Consider the following 15,179-nt stretch of genomic DNA (forward strand, 5'->3'; position numbering starts at 1 on the left):
GCTACCAGTGCGAAATACGAAGGGCGAGTGGTCATTTTTCGACGATCCTCCATTGGCGTCAATGGATGCATCGGGCTTGTACTTGCTGTTTATAGTATTCGCTTTACAGTTCTAACTATGGCCGAATGTATGGTGCAGGAAAGTGCTGTGACAGGCATCGTTTAATCCCGCCGAATCACTGAGCAGACGGTTTTATATAGGCACTTAAGTGGTCAATACGAGACAAGACATATACTCCCGAGATCGTAATGTAGACTGTACCACACCTGGAAGATTTAAAGTAGAGAATGCTCTGGACTGGCTGTCAAGTCTGGAACTAAGCTAAGCATATGTAGCCAAGAGCATGCAACCGGCCAACTGTCCGAGTATCAATGCCATTTCTTGGATTTTGGATATGTAGACCCTACCTGGGGGTTCTCCACACGGGGTAAGAGATTCAGTGTATGATTTCTCGAGTCATCGGTTAATTTTCATAACTAGGCTAAAATTGATGAAAGTTCGAAACAAGCATTCAAATCGTGTCTGCCAGGCACTTTGGGGTATCAGAACAAAACTGCGGCTCCAAATGCACAGGCGGAGGACCTCGACTCGCAAATCACGAGCGCTACTTCTCTAGGTGGGGGTTGATCTACAAGGACAATGTGCTCTATCGGCCAAATTCCCGTAACGGCGTAATTTGAAGCACTCTCTAGATATGAAATTATCCGTGTGATCCTTGTTGACAAGGGCAGAGCGCTTGTTACTTTCTCTTTGAATATTGACATCGGAGTTGCGCCGAAAGCGTCAATCCTTGCCGGAATGGGTGGTGTGTCGCAGAAAAATGGAAGTACTGCAGCGTAGTATTTCATGTATTTCAGTTCTTCTTCTCTTTTCAAAATGCTAGGAATACATATAATTGAATATAATTTGCACGTCTGGTAAATTGACTGCTCGATGGATTGCACAAAGCCATCAGGGTTAGGGCTTAATAGTTCCGAGGCTCGGAAACTTATCAGACAATGGGAATGTTATCGTCTGAGTGATTCATCTGGATTCGTCTTCCCTTTGAAATAAGAACTAGCAGAAATGAACGGACCGAATATAGTTATCTTTCTAATCTTTTATTTAGAAGTTACTATAGCTCGGAATGCCGATACTCCATCACCAAGATAGGTATCAAGCTCGGAAACTCGGAACTTTCCGATATCATCTATCATGGTTGTATACTTCCTTGAAGAACTATTCATGGATCATGTATATATACATTCATGCAGCTCAATTGAAACTCTTAATCCTGTATGACATTTGAACGCGCGCCTAAGTATCATTATAGAACAGGAAATCACCATGCACGTCCACCCACTATCAGCTCTCTCGGAGCTCGAGACAACCACTGCTAGGGACGTTATCCTCACCTTACATACCGACAAAGTCATCTTCTTTCGCGAAATATATCTTCAAGAACCTGCAAAGGCAGAACTTATTCCTTACCTGGAGCTAGAACATTCCGGGAATTTGAGTCCTACTTCACCGCGCCCCAAAAGATTGGCGAAATGTCAATATGATGTTGTGGGTAGTGATCGTGTACCGGAGTACCATGAGTCCATTGTCGATATTGAAGGGAAGAAGAGAGTGGAACATGTTGTTGTTGGAAAAGAGCATCAAGCTTCTTTGACGATGTACGTTGACTTCCTTTTTACTTCAACTTGTTTGGAGAACTAATACTACTATAGGGATGAGTTTGACATCTTCATCAAAACCTGTCAAGACTCCGCACTTTTCAAAGAAGCAATAGCCAAATTCAAACTCCCCGAAGGCTTCGATTATGTCATTGAACCCTGGCCCTACGGCGGTCGTGACCGCGTAACGGACGACAGGCGCTATTTCCAAGGTCTCATCTTCGCCCAAGACAAACGCTCCGGAAACCCGGATTCGAACTTCTATGCATACCCTATACCCATCATCCCGGTCATGGATTTTCACAAGCGCGAAATAGTCCGTATAGAGAAGTTGGCCACTGGCGGAAAGGGAGATGCTCTTACGGCATCGGAAGCTGGATTCAGAGAAGATGTTATTGGACATTGTACAACTGCAGAGTATGTACCAGAGCTATTGCCAAAGGGTACACGGAAAGATTTGAAGGAGTTGAATGTCCTTCAGCCTGATGGCCCTTCTTTCAAAGTGTCGCCGGATGAGTCGCTGGTTGAGTGGCAGAAATGGAGATTCCGTGTTGGGTTCAATCCTCGCGAAGGCGCGACCATACATGATGTTTGGTATGATGGGAGGAGTGTTCTTTATCGACTTAGTATGAGCGAGATGGTGAGTATTCCTTACTTCGTTATGTTCGATTTGAACTGACAAACCTGGCAGACTGTACCATATGCAGATCCCCGGTATCCATTCCATCGGAAGCAGGCATTTGATTTCGGTGATGGAGGTGCTGGAAATTGTGCAAACAATCTCTCTCTTGGTTGTGACTGCTTGGGTGTGATTAAAGTATGCCAAACCGACTTTCCGGATATAACGCACAAGCTAACAGAGAGCTTCCTTAGTATTTCGATGCCGTTCTCACGGACAGTGAAGGCAATGTCAAACCCGCCCCGAATGTCGTCTGCCTTCATGAACAAGATAACGGCATTGGCTGGAAGCACACCAACTGGCGTACTGGGCGCGCTGTGGTGACAAGATCGCGCGAATTGGTTGTACAATTCATCATCACCCTAGCGAACTACGAGTACATCTTTGCATATAAATTCGACCTTGCCGGCGGTATATCAGTCGAGTCTCGAGCGACCGGAATTGTTAGCGTCGTCAACATTGACCCCGGCAAGCAGTCTGAGTACGGTAACGTCGTCGGTAATGGAGTCCTGGCACAAAATCATCAACACGTCTTTTGTATTCGTATCGATCCTGCTATTGAAGGCCACAAGAATACTGTGTATGTCGAAGAATCGCATGCCGTGGAAATGAACGACGTCACAAATCCAGAAGGAAATCTTTACCAGATTCGAAAGACGCCAGTTGAGAGATCTACCTGGTTTGATGCCGCACCCCAGCATAACCGAATTATCAAAATGGTTAATACCGACAAACTCAATCCGATTAGTCGAAACCCCGTGGGATATAAATTCACGCCTATGGCAACGCAGCTTTTGCTAGCCGATAAACGCTCTATTCAAGCCAAGAGGGCACAGTTCGCTCAGCATCATGTATGGGTAACAAAGTATCGGGATGGTGAGCTTTTTGCGGGCGGTCGTTATACACTGCAGAGCAAAGACGAGATTGCCGGAGTTTCTGATGCTGTCAAACGAGGTGAAAGCGTAGCGAATGAAGACGTTGTGGTATGGAGTGTTTTTGGTATCACCCATAACCCCAGAGTCGAAGATTGGCCGGTCATGTAAGATTGTTTGTTCCTGTCAAATTCTTGGATAATTGCTAACTTTTGTCGTACGCATAGGCCAGTGGAATGCTTCCAACTCAATATTCGTCCCGCAGACTTCTTCACGGAAAATCCGGCTATTGATGTTCCGTCAAGAAAGAATATGGCTTCTCAGCTAGTGACTTCGAATTGTTGCTCAAAGCCTAGCTTGTAGACTGTTATGTGATGAGATTATGTCTTTTATCAGCAACATCATCCTGTTTTTGTCTCTTTGCTATTCTTTTGCTTCGGCGCCTGTATTCAGTATGTCTTCGACAAGCTATGCACTGCCCGTCCTCATCAAAATAATGGCCATTTCTGACAGAAGAAAGCGTTAGTAATAATCCTGAGGTTTATTTAATAGGTTCAATTGCTATTACACGTAACTTACAGTTCATGTTCGCAGTTCTGATGCGGTTCCTCATTATTGCAGGCATCACAGACTGGTATGCGATAAGTACAATCCCACAGCGCACTTGTATGATCCATCCATCTATGATATAAGTGACCTCTAATCTCATCTGGACTCTGTGGGACCTTATCGTACAAGCAGAGAGCTAACTCATTAGCATCGTCACCCACAGAAACCCGTTCAATCCAGACCGGTGGACCATGATCAACCTTTTCAATATACACCCAACCGGTGCGATCATTCTCAATAAGGGATTCTTCTTCCTCTCCATAAGTATCGTCCATATATGTTTCCATAGCAGGAGACACATCTTGATCAAACTCGACATGAATGATCCCTTTTTGCAAGATATCATCCCAAGAGTGACAATCCGCGGGAACCACCAGGACAAAACTTCGATATCGTTTTTTGTAATCGTATTCACGCCAAAATTTCGCAGAGCAGCACCATGTGGGAACAATATGTGGATATACCTCCTTGCCTCTCAACGCCAGCACTGCTTCGTGCGCTGCTTCCTCACGATCTTCATCGTCCATCTCCGGCCCACACGCGTCTCTAGCCGCGGCAGCGACAGCGGCATGCATCTCTTCAACAGCCTTACGGCGAAAGATCTTTTCACGTCTATGATGCTCAATGCATTCTTCAATACTGCCCAGAGGTGCATATACATCTACTCGCGGCCAGTAATTTCTCGCATTTCCCCATCCGCAAATAGCGTCGGACCGGAGAAGACTGTTCCCAATTTCCGCTCCTTGATCTGGGTCTACGTCACTGAGGAAATAGAGGTGTAAACTTAGTTTTCGAATAATATCCTGGTTCATCGACCACGATGGGCCTCCCACAACTGTATATGGTTTCTGGGCGTGGTCCAGGAATGTGTGTCTGGAGAAGTCTTTGCTGCCGAGTTGTTTTCGAGGCGCTCGTCCACCGGTGGACTTTCGGGCAATTTGTTTAGTTCGAGCCATTTTTGTCAATATTAGGTGGTCATTAAGGATGAAATCGACGCCTGTATTCGAGATATCAAAGGAGGTGTTGGAATTGAGGTCTGATTTGAAAAGTCGTATCCAAGACCAACCGCACTAAGCCCACAACAGCATAGCCTAGAATCTTATCTTTATCTCTTTCTTTTCCCTTTGTCGTCTTTATATCCCAAAAATTATATCACAATATTTCATGGAACTTGACAACTAGCTCTAAGCGAGCTTTAATGCTGATGCTGGTCTGCTGAGTTGCTGGCATACATGATCATTGATGACTATTTCTGAAACGGCCGAATGAATGCTTGCAAGCCTGTGCCTTTGTTAGTTCCTATCGGAGTCCACAATGATTTGAAGAATGGAGACAAAAACCTTCATGCCTTCTTACATGCAAATCAATGTTAAAGAGGCTCCTTAGAACCTTTGTCGCTGTTTGACGGCTTAAAGCGGCCGGATAGAGTACAGCCCGCTTATAAGCCGCTTAAGCCTCCCCAATAAACTCCAGCCATAGACCAAAATGCTCACCAAAAGCCTCTACGAGTCACGTTGGGCACCCCAGAACAACACTCCTCAATCAACCACGCCATCACCATCTTCCGCTCAAGAACTCGCGCGTTTCTTGAAGATCGTTTCGCGACTGAAATGGAAACTACCATTTCTATCCGAAGGATACCGCCTGGCCACGGCCCGCTTCGATATGTCGCCCTCCGACGTTGCCTATGCGGAGATCATGTTTAAGATCGATTTCCACGAATATTACGCACTACTTGAGCGCGCGATAGTACATTTACTTGCCGTTTGGGGCATTACCGTACCCAACCCCCGTTACAAAGTGACCGATCCCCAAAATTCTACCAAAGGCAACGTTTCGAGTGATCGGTGGTCCGCGACACACAGATACCACGCCACTGTCCTGGAAACGCTGGAAAGAGAATCGTGCCCTCTATACCCCGCGTTAGGTAGCGGATCAGTCCGCGATCAGCTACGGCGAGCCAAGCAGCTTCGCAATCGGTGGAAGACCGCGGACTCGCCCGAGGAAGACGAACAGCATAGATCCGCTGCCTTCTCTGGGACGTCGGGGAACAACAACGTACCTTTAGAGAGCTACGATCTAGAAGGAATGATAACAAGCATCTTCAGCGGCTTGGAGCAGGGGCATGCTTTGGCCCAGCAGCATGTTTCTAGAGACAATCCCGAGATGGAGATTGAGACCTCCGTCGCCGGTGACACTCGTGCCGATTGGGATTTCATTGTTGATGCGATGGATTGGGAGGCCGTATAGGCCTTTCAGTCTCGTGAGTATAGCGTTCTGGAATGTTATTGATACCCCGAGACGACTGTTGGATATCTGAGTCAATCTATCCATAGATACATCGTAGATAGAGGCATGCATATTATTGGCAAAGCATTATTTTACTTTCTAACGTGGTATGTTATCGTTTAAAGTATGCCTTAACTTGAATTCTGACAGTAGTCTAGTTGCCGCCAATCACAATCTCTGGATAGCCCAAAATCACAGCAAAATGGCTTATCAGAAAGTTGATGCTATTCATGGATGTGATTGGTCTGACCCCTGGATGTTTGCGGAGAAGCTTATCCCAACCATCCCAAACCCGCAGATTGTCGCAGCTCTTTCTTTATTTCAACACCACTTTTCATCAGTAGCAAGAGATAATCCGGCATGTCCTATTGAAAAAGTACACTAGAGAAAGCGGAGAGTTGGGATGGCAGACAACAGCAAAAGAAGCGCTGTTAACTCTGAAACGCCAGGCTTTGAACCGCGGAAGCGAGGGAAATACACCCAAGTCGCTTGGCAAGTGCAGACAAACTTTGTCGTTAATGTTTGAAATCGCTCATCTAACGGTTTTACAGTAATGAATGCAAGCGCCGAAAGTTGAAATGCAGTGGAGGGGATGTATGCAAGCGATGCGTATCAAATGAAATTTCTTGTGTATACGCCGCTCATCCCCGACCACCTGCAAGCGAGGAAAATCAATCTGCAGATAAGTACGAAAAATCGGCCCACATTTTTTACTGATTTACGCTTTAATGAGTAATCGGGACTGACCAGAGTTATAGCTCATCGTGGAAACTGAAATCTCTGGAAAGCCGCATGTCGGCTATGCAGAAGCAGCTAGATCTCATGTCCACTGAGATTGGAATCCTGCGAAGAAGATCCTTGCCATTCCAGCGACATGCCCAGGCGACAATTGAACCCAACAAGCCTACTGATCTCCGGTGGGCGACGCGGGCTCCAGTGTCACCTAGCTATGTCGGACCGACGAGCAGTGAATTCGGTCTCAATGTTCCGGATGATGATGTACCGGATATAGACGAAACGGAAAATTCAGAAATTGTGCAGCCATCTTCGTCAAATAGCCCGTATGTACCACCTATACTGCCAGAAGAAGGAAGAAAAAGAGCAAGTATCTCAACAAGCAATCCTCTACTCTCTCTCGGCGAGGCCGATGCTCTACGGCTTGTCGACGTGTACGAGGAGGCTGTTGGACTAATGTATCCCGTTGTTGATCTCAAAAGTATTCGGGAATACATTATTGACTACTATAGTCAGCACTCGAATGATTCCGCTAATGATATTTGCCCTCCTCAGAACGGTAATGAGGTATGGTGGTTCTCTGCGCGTGATACCGAGGTCTTGAAAATTGTACTTGCTCTGGCTTTGATATCCGAATCACCAGGTCAAAGCGAACTGGGAAATATACTGGCTTCCAGTGTTGAAGACACGTTCGCCCAAACCAGAACGCAGGTGCCTGAAGTCGATATGAAGGAGTTGATCATCCTCGCATTGGTGGTAAGTTGTTCCTTTTCTTGTTGATGAAATGGAGATCCTTGCTCATCGTGATTCAAGGCTCTGTATCACTCACTTCGTGATGACGATATTTTAGCATGGCGTACCATCGGTTTGGCCACTCGAGGTGCCATACAAATGGGCCTACATCGATGCGATACGTGGCTACGGACGGGAGGCATTTTCCCCGGCGATCTGGAACGCTCTTGGGCAATTAATCTCTTCTGGTGCATCTACGTTTTTGACAAGGAGTTCTCTTTCGAAACCGGTTTACCATTTTCCATGCGGGATTCTGACATGGATCCTACTCTGCCTGTGCCGGTATGTTCGTTTGTGACGTTTAATATCCACTGTCCTACACTAACTAGTGGTTATAAAATAGACCGAATACCACACATACCTAGAGTGCATGATTTCATATTGCCGTGTTGGCGGCAAGATAATGGATCTGATGATTGGTTGGGGCAGTACAGCCAGAGCGGTAGGATCTGATAATGAGTCCTTTCTGAATTTCCAGATACAACAATGGCAAGAATCTATACCTTCCGAGTTCCGCCTTGAGGACCTCCGGAGTGACAGGACTCCTACGATGAGAGACTCTCGCCTAGCAACACCACGGATCCTCTTACATTTACGCGCAAACCAGATGAGAATACTAGTGTACAAACAGAATCTCCTCAGTGCGGAGTCGATTAGAAACAACCTTACAGGCGCAAATATCGCCGTGACAAATGCCAGGAACACGATACACACATTAAGCAAACTACGCTATGTTTCGGCAATCTATTTTCAACGACCACAGCCATTCGACCGATTCCTCTTCTCGGCGCTAGCAACTTTGTTCCTGGCCATGTTCCATTCGCCAGATTATTTTGTGAATGTGTGTCGCGACAGCTTTTCTGAGGCACTGAATGCACTAAAACGATCATCTATCCGCGGGAGACATTCTCGACGACTTCGCAAAGTGATGAAGAACCTCAAACGACTCGGCATTAACCGACCCCCTAGTGGAAATAGACAATCTCATCCTTCAGCAGCACCACCACCACCACCACGCCATGCCAATCAACACCACGCTACAAATGTAATCGAATCTGAAACGATGTCAAACGCACAAGCCGCCGGTATGGATCCTTCAGTTTATTCAGTTCCTCCATCACTAGTCAATGAGACTACGCCAGACGACTACAGTGACCTGACCAACTTTTTTGAGTTTGCTGGTGATTTCTTCATGGACCCGCAACCCAGTCTTCGCGGCGATGTTGATCAAGCTAATGTTATGTCGAATGAGTTGACGCACCAATTCCAGAATTCGATTGATATGTTCCAGGGGGGAGATGAGACGTTGACTAGGTTGATGATGGGACTGTTATGATAGCGATAGAAGCATTCCGGTTGCGGCTCTTGTTCTCGCGGGAGCTTCTCAACTGTTGTATACGAAAGCAAGCAACTTTTAAGGCTAAAGCTACTTTTGTTTGCCGATGCAATGCCTGGCATCTACCTGAGGTATTTGGGCCATGATAGATCCAAGCATGTTCAAATTTCCACGTACAGTAGAACCTGGTTATAACGAACAGAAGGCCTCTCGGAGCCCAAAGACAATATGTTCAGAAGTGAGTTCCATTTAGGGATGAAGGGCACCTCTAATATGTTAATCCATTTTAGTATTAATAACTCGGAGACTCTTCAGTTCCATATTAAGGTCATCCGAGCTGATATTAGTGGAAATGCAGAGAGGCCTTCCTTTCGTTATAGCCAGGTTCTACCGTACTACCAAAAGTAGGTATCCCCCATCCCCCATGCCCCCTACTATCCCCCTACTATAAAGAAAAACATCCCAAGACTTTGATTCTCGAACATCTGACATAAGCAGCATACAGGCTAGGCAATACCTAATTAGCTGGAGCACTTCCAATTCTGTACACATTTAGATTTATACAGAGTACTTGATCTTGAATCCTTCCTTTGTCTCTCGAGCGAAGCGAGAGAAGACAGCTTGTAAGAACATAAATAAAGGGCCGGTGTCTATATCATCTCTTTACTCTCTTTGTCCGTGTGTAAGCTAATTGCTAAGAGGATCGGGCCGAGTTCTTGTATGTCTTCAAAATCCCAATCCAGATGGCGTATTCGCGCTGTTCAAAGCACCTTCTACCCGTATTCTCAGATCTCACGCGTCGTGAGGTCTACAGACTTTCATATCATGCAGCACAAACGGGGGTTCCTGGGGTAATGAAAGGAGAGTATTTTTCCTTGTCGGATTTTCAGAAGTCTGATATGGTCCAAGAGTACCTGGTCATCGCGAAGGATACCTTAGTTGATGCCTCATATGTCCCGGACTCCATCTCTCACCTGGGTACTCATTTAGTCTGGCGTTTTGATTTACTTATATAATCCTTGAGTATTCAATGTTGGTCTTTTAGATCTTGTTGCAATCCACAGTCAGAAGTGCAACATTGTCGAGGAATTCAATCGCAAACTCCAAACGGAATATGGTAGCCGGAGATATACGTATAAGTCACCTACAAGTCCACATAAGGTACTCATCTCTCTCAAGAGGTTGACGGGCCTCGTTTCTGGTCGAACGGTGTGTAGTTCTTCGGATCTCGGTATAGATTTTCCCGAAACTGTATATGCATTTATTCTCTTCGTCTATCCGCGATATCACTTCAGTTGCATGAGATAGCATTACGCGGATTGCCATTTGATACAGGATCCGACTCGTAGTCGCCCAAGCAGTTTGTTGGGGCAACCCCGGTACTTGATCTCCATGCTGGAGTGCAATATTTGCGCCTCAAGATATCCGACTTACCGAGGCTCAACATCCTTAAGAGGGGAAGGACAATGTGGACGCAAAAAGGCCTTTCAGTGGACCCAACTATTTCTTTTCCTGGTATAATTCGCGAGGCTAGTCCCCAGAGATCGGGTTATCCAGTCTGGAGCAAAAAGATCAGCAGGCTAGCGTTTTTGACTTTGCGTCAGTGCGCATTCGAATTTTGCTATTGAGAATGGATCGCCCTACGGTTCAACGTTCAGTCGGATAGGTGCATCATGCTGATCCGACCGCCAGCGTAGTGTGCGACGCCGAGTTATTCCAGGCTCCATCCAGCTCAACTTTAAACTGCAACCTGGGTCCAGTCTTGCTGGGTGGAAAGTCCAGGATCAATTACGCATTGTGTATGCGAATGCTGCAGCGCTGGAATTGAGTTTTGTCGTGCTGCCGAGGCGTACATGTGATTTGGCTGTGTAATACGTGAGGTTATCGCAAACGTCGATGTGATAAATCGATAAATGTACGCGTCGCCCCTAGCTCTAGTGTTCGGAAATCCAAAGCCACTAGCACCTGGTTATTGTCCTATTCACATCGTTCGACTCAACCAGTACTGCGTAGAAAGAGAAAGAAAGATGAACGGCCACGCAAACGGCCATGTCAATGGCTTCGAAAATGGCACCTCCAACACAAATACAATCGATGTCGCCGTCATTGGCGCAGGAATCTCTGGCCTTAACGCCGCCTACCGCGTCCAGACGAAACTACCAGATGCCACATACCAAATCTTTGAAGGCCGCGGTGATGTGGGAGGCACATGGGATCTTTTCAAGTATCCCGGTATTCGTTCCGATTCTGATTTTTACACATTCGGGTTTCAGTGGAATACCTGGCACAAGGATAATCCCATTGTACCGGGAAGTGATATAAAAAGGTATCTTCAGGAATCAATTAAAAAGACGGGGATCGATCGTCATATCCTTTTCCATCATCGGCTGGAGGTGATGGAATGGTCGTCTGAGGACCAATACTGGACTTTGACGATTGATGCTCAGGGCCAAACCAGATATGTCAGGGCAAGACATATCATCGTTGGAACCGGATATTACAATTACAATGAACCCTTGAGCGCTGAAATACCGGGTCTTGAGAATTTCAAGGGACAAGTGATCCATCCGCAATTCTGGCCCGAGGATCTCGATTATGCCAATAAAAAGGTAGCCATCATTGGCAGTGGTGCGACAGCAGTCACTCTTGTGCCCAATCTGGCACCAACAGCAGCACACGTTACCATGATCCAGCGCAGTCCTACATATGTCTATCCGCTACCAAATTCGACTCTCGGGTGGTTTTCTTGCTTCCTTCCTAATTCTCTTCGCCATAAGCTCAGCCGCATGTACTTCATTTTCCTGCAGCGTTTCAGCTATGAACTATGTCGTGCATATCCACGACAAGCCCGATCTATTATACTACGACGCATGCAATCACTCCTTGGCGGAGTCTTACCTATTGATCCTCACTTCAGCCCACGATACAACCCATGGGACCAACGACTCTGTCTAGCCCCGGACGGTGATTTCTTCGCTGCGCTTCGTTCCGGCAAAGCAGACGTTAAAACTGGGACTATAAAGACTATGACCGAAAACACCATCGTCCTGAGCGACGGCGAAGTGTTTGAAGCAGATATCCTCGTTACCGCTACAGGGTTACGGATCGCTTCCGCAGGCGAGGCATCTATCAAAGTGGATGGAGAAAAGATTGACATCTCCCAGAAATATCTCTGGAATGGATGCATGTTACAAGATGTGCCGAATCTGTGCTATGTGCTCGGGTATATCAATGCATCCTGGACACTGGGTGCCGATGCTACTGCATTGCTGTTTGTGCGTATATTAAAACACATGAAGCGCCGAAATGCGGTTGTTGCTGTTCCGCGAGTTGAGGATCCATCAGCTTTGACGCCCAAGCCACTTGTTAATATGAATTCGACGTACTTTCAGAAATCGCAGATGGTGATGCCGAGGACGGCAGAGGAGCAGCCATGGCGGCCAAAGGAGAGTTACTACGTGGATATTTGGCGGGCGATGTTTGGGCGGGTTGATAAGGGGATTGAATATATTGGCGCAAAGTGATTGCCCTTTGTCTATGAAATACATACTAGTTCTATATAGTTGATGTTACAGGTTTTAGGTCTATAGGTAGTTTGCAGGAGTTCGTGGCAGGTGGAATTAGGGTTATTCAAGAGGGTTGTTTTGTGTGTATAAACGTAGAACCAATGGATACTAGTATAAATTAATAGCACAAAATCAAATCTATGAGGCATTTTAACCTCATAATATGAGTATAGATTTTAAACATCATTTAATCCATCTTGTAACAACATTTACGCTAAAATACGACGTGTATGCACTGTAATGCTGCATCGATACCAAACTAATACGCTATTCACAAGTACCGAGGCACATGATGGGGGTTGCGCCTCAACATTTTTGATCTTTTACTGGTCTGTCTGACGATCTTCCCCTCTCCTATATTAATGATAACCTTCAGCAATTGTCTTAAATGGGCTTGCGTACCCGTATTATTTCGAACAAGAAGAATTGAATTTCCCGAGACTCAATTCATAGGATAATGCTTTGAAATATGCTTCAACAGGTCCAGTCCATTCAGGAGAGACAATATATAGGAACCCTGGGAACAAAAACCAAAATGCCTTCAGCCACACATAAACCATCTCACGATGAACTCAATAGTCTCAATTATCAAAATGGCTCAACCGAAAAGAATAAACCTGTGTATAGAGAAAGATCAAGCATGACACTATCCGAAAGACTCGATTTACCCCTTGCTCTCCTCTCGGTCCCCATTGTAGCAATCCTTGCTATTCTAACGGGACCATTTCGAGCTCGAAAACAAAGACTAAACCCCAAACAGACGATTGCGAGGTCGATGTTGTTGCATGTTGGGTATGCAGTTTTCAGGAGGGTTGTGTCGCGGTTTTCGCCTTTGCAGATTCAGTGCGTTCTCTTTACCCGCTTCTTGGTTTCACGACTGACTAGAATAGAGAGATTGTACCTTCTACTACGACGGAATATAAAATATATACTTGGAAGAAATGGATCAAGCAGCAAATCGTCGACCTTGGTGAGGGTGCCAAGGGACTTTGGGTGGGAGATCCAAATGCGAAGAATGTTCTGATCTGGATACATGGTAGGTAGACACCTCCCACAACTTGGGACTAAAAAATACTGACAAACCAGGTGGCGGATTCGCTGTCCCCGCAAACAGAGGCTACTTCACCTTCTTCGATAAATTCCTAGAAGAAATGAAAGCAGCCAACAAAGACATGTCCGTCTTCATGGTTGCATACACCCTGGTCCCAAAAGCAGTCTATCCAACCCAACTACGCCAAAGCATAACTGCACTGCGCTACATTCTCGAAAAGACAGATCGTAAAGCTGAAAGTGTCTTCTTTGGCGGTGACTCAGCCGGTGGGAATCTTGTCCTTGCTGTATTGAGTCATATTGCACACCCCCATCCAGACATTGAGCCACTTGAATTATCTGCTGGAAAGGAATTTGGTGGGGCGACGCTTTTATCTCCTTGGTCGTCGTTGGAGACGACTTTCCCAGTACAGGATACAGAACCATTGGGTGATTTGATTCATCCGGATTGCGCGAAGCCCTGGGCTGGAAGTTATCTTGCTGGTCGTGAGAGGGATAACTATACGGATGCACGATTGGCGCCTATTGAGTGGTGGCATAATCTACCCATTAAGCGTGTATTGGTGACTGCTGGTGGGTATGAATTGTTATTGCCATTTATTGAGGATTTTGCGAGTCGATTTAAACAGGGTCTTGATGGAGGTGATGGTGCTGGGGGTAAGGTCGAGTTTTTTGTAGGTCCCAAGGAAGCACATGTTGCACCTATGTTCAATCTGATGCTAGGTGATTCGGTGGAGACAGAACAGGGGAAGAGGGTCAAGGCTTTTTATAAGGAGGTGGTAGAGTGATCGTTAGAATTTGGAAATTGGAATTTTACCGTTGAAGTGACCTAAACTCGGTCTATGTCCATTACATTCTTGACCTCAATTTGGAAAATGCCACGCATTTTGTTACCGTTTGTTAACTTGTATACTGCCACTCGTGAATCAGAAGTTACCTTGCTTTTGCATTGTGATCGCGTCAACAGTGCCCGTTTCTCCCAGCTGAACTACAGGCAGAAGAGGACTACTCCCGAATTATAAGTTTCGACAATAAAACCAACTGACAACATTTGGCTTTCTTTGGCCTGAACTTTCTTCGGCATTTGAGGTAGATCATCTATAAAGACAAATTTCCAAGGTTTCGCAATGCATAGGCATCGCTACCCCTGACCCTTTGAGCTCGCAAGTAGCAGAACTGCCTATAACCCTCACGTCGTTAATCTTGATCATCAACCGGCATCTGTAGTTTGACATGAGACTTCAATATACCGCCAAAAAGAAGATAAAGGAGTCAGCTTACACCATCGACTTCAGGTATTGGACGATCATGACCAATCGGAGATCACCCCGACTGTCAATAACTCGATCCTTCAGATAATCAAATATCCAACCAAGGACTATTCCTGGATATAGCTCGCCTAACCAAGAAGAATACGAGGAGAACTACTACGTAGTAGAAAGTACTGCCTAATTCAAGCGGTCGGGATTCCGGCAAAATTGAATCCCGAAACCCGATGTATCAACTACCGGATTTGGCCTGTCAGCCTGAAAATAACCAACATCAAGTCAACTTGTTTAATAGTTGGTCAGATATTTAGCATTATTAATCTAC

At 45.9% G+C, this 15,179-nt stretch overlaps 4 protein-coding genes across 4 annotated transcripts; 3 read left to right on the forward strand and 1 right to left on the reverse strand.

Annotated features, from left to right (window-relative positions):
* Positions 1 to 1,326: 1,326 nt before the first annotated feature.
* On the forward strand, positions 1,327 to 3,572 carry TSTA_123070 (copper amine oxidase, putative; the record flags this gene model as incomplete). Its single annotated transcript, XM_002482524.1, has 5 exons — positions 1,327 to 1,658; positions 1,713 to 2,298; positions 2,350 to 2,475; positions 2,532 to 3,376; positions 3,437 to 3,572. 5 exons carry the CDS (start codon positions 1,327 to 1,329, stop codon positions 3,570 to 3,572), a joined length of 2,025 nt encoding a protein of 674 aa, XP_002482569.1.
* On the reverse strand, positions 3,570 to 4,774 carry TSTA_123080 (uncharacterized protein; the record flags this gene model as incomplete). The annotated part of the gene is made up of 3 exons (XM_002482525.1): positions 3,570 to 3,715; positions 3,789 to 3,925; positions 4,019 to 4,774. 3 exons carry the CDS (start codon positions 4,772 to 4,774, stop codon positions 3,577 to 3,579), a joined length of 1,032 nt encoding a protein of 343 aa, XP_002482570.1. The 3' UTR covers positions 3,570 to 3,576.
* A 473-nt stretch (positions 4,775 to 5,247) lies between these two features.
* On the forward strand, positions 5,248 to 9,176 carry TSTA_123090 (fungal specific transcription factor, putative). The gene is made up of 6 exons (XM_002482526.1): positions 5,248 to 6,062; positions 6,452 to 6,603; positions 6,659 to 6,793; positions 6,860 to 7,598; positions 7,656 to 7,916; positions 7,978 to 9,176. The coding sequence occupies exons 1-6, from the start codon at positions 5,304 to 5,306 to the stop codon at positions 8,968 to 8,970; spliced, it is 3,039 nt and encodes a 1,012-aa protein (XP_002482571.1). The 5' UTR covers positions 5,248 to 5,303; the 3' UTR covers positions 8,971 to 9,176.
* A 1,821-nt stretch (positions 9,177 to 10,997) lies between these two features.
* On the forward strand, positions 10,998 to 14,374 carry TSTA_123100 (flavin-binding monooxygenase, putative; the record flags this gene model as incomplete). The annotated part of the gene is made up of 4 exons (XM_002482527.1): positions 10,998 to 12,490; positions 13,164 to 13,379; positions 13,427 to 13,572; positions 13,623 to 14,374. The coding sequence occupies 4 exons, from the start codon at positions 10,998 to 11,000 to the stop codon at positions 14,372 to 14,374; spliced, it is 2,607 nt and encodes an 868-aa protein (XP_002482572.1).
* Between the last annotated feature and the right edge of the window lie 805 nt (positions 14,375 to 15,179).

Source organism: Talaromyces stipitatus, genomic scaffold, assembly GCF_000003125.1.
Source record: "Talaromyces stipitatus ATCC 10500 scf_1105507295555 genomic scaffold, whole genome shotgun sequence".
Lineage (NCBI taxonomy): Eukaryota > Fungi > Ascomycota > Eurotiomycetes > Eurotiales > Trichocomaceae > Talaromyces > Talaromyces stipitatus.

Coding starts and splice junctions, on each gene's coding strand:
- TSTA_123090 (XM_002482526.1), top strand. CDS start 5,304: ATGCTCACCAAAAGCCTCTACGAGTCACGTTGGGCACCCCAGAACAAC. Junction 6,794..6,859: donor GAAAATCAATCTGCAGATAA/GTACGAAAAATC, acceptor GACTGACCAGAG/TTATAGCTCATCGTGGAAAC. Junction 7,599..7,655: donor TGATCATCCTCGCATTGGTG/GTAAGTTGTTCC, acceptor TCGTGATTCAAG/GCTCTGTATCACTCACTTCG.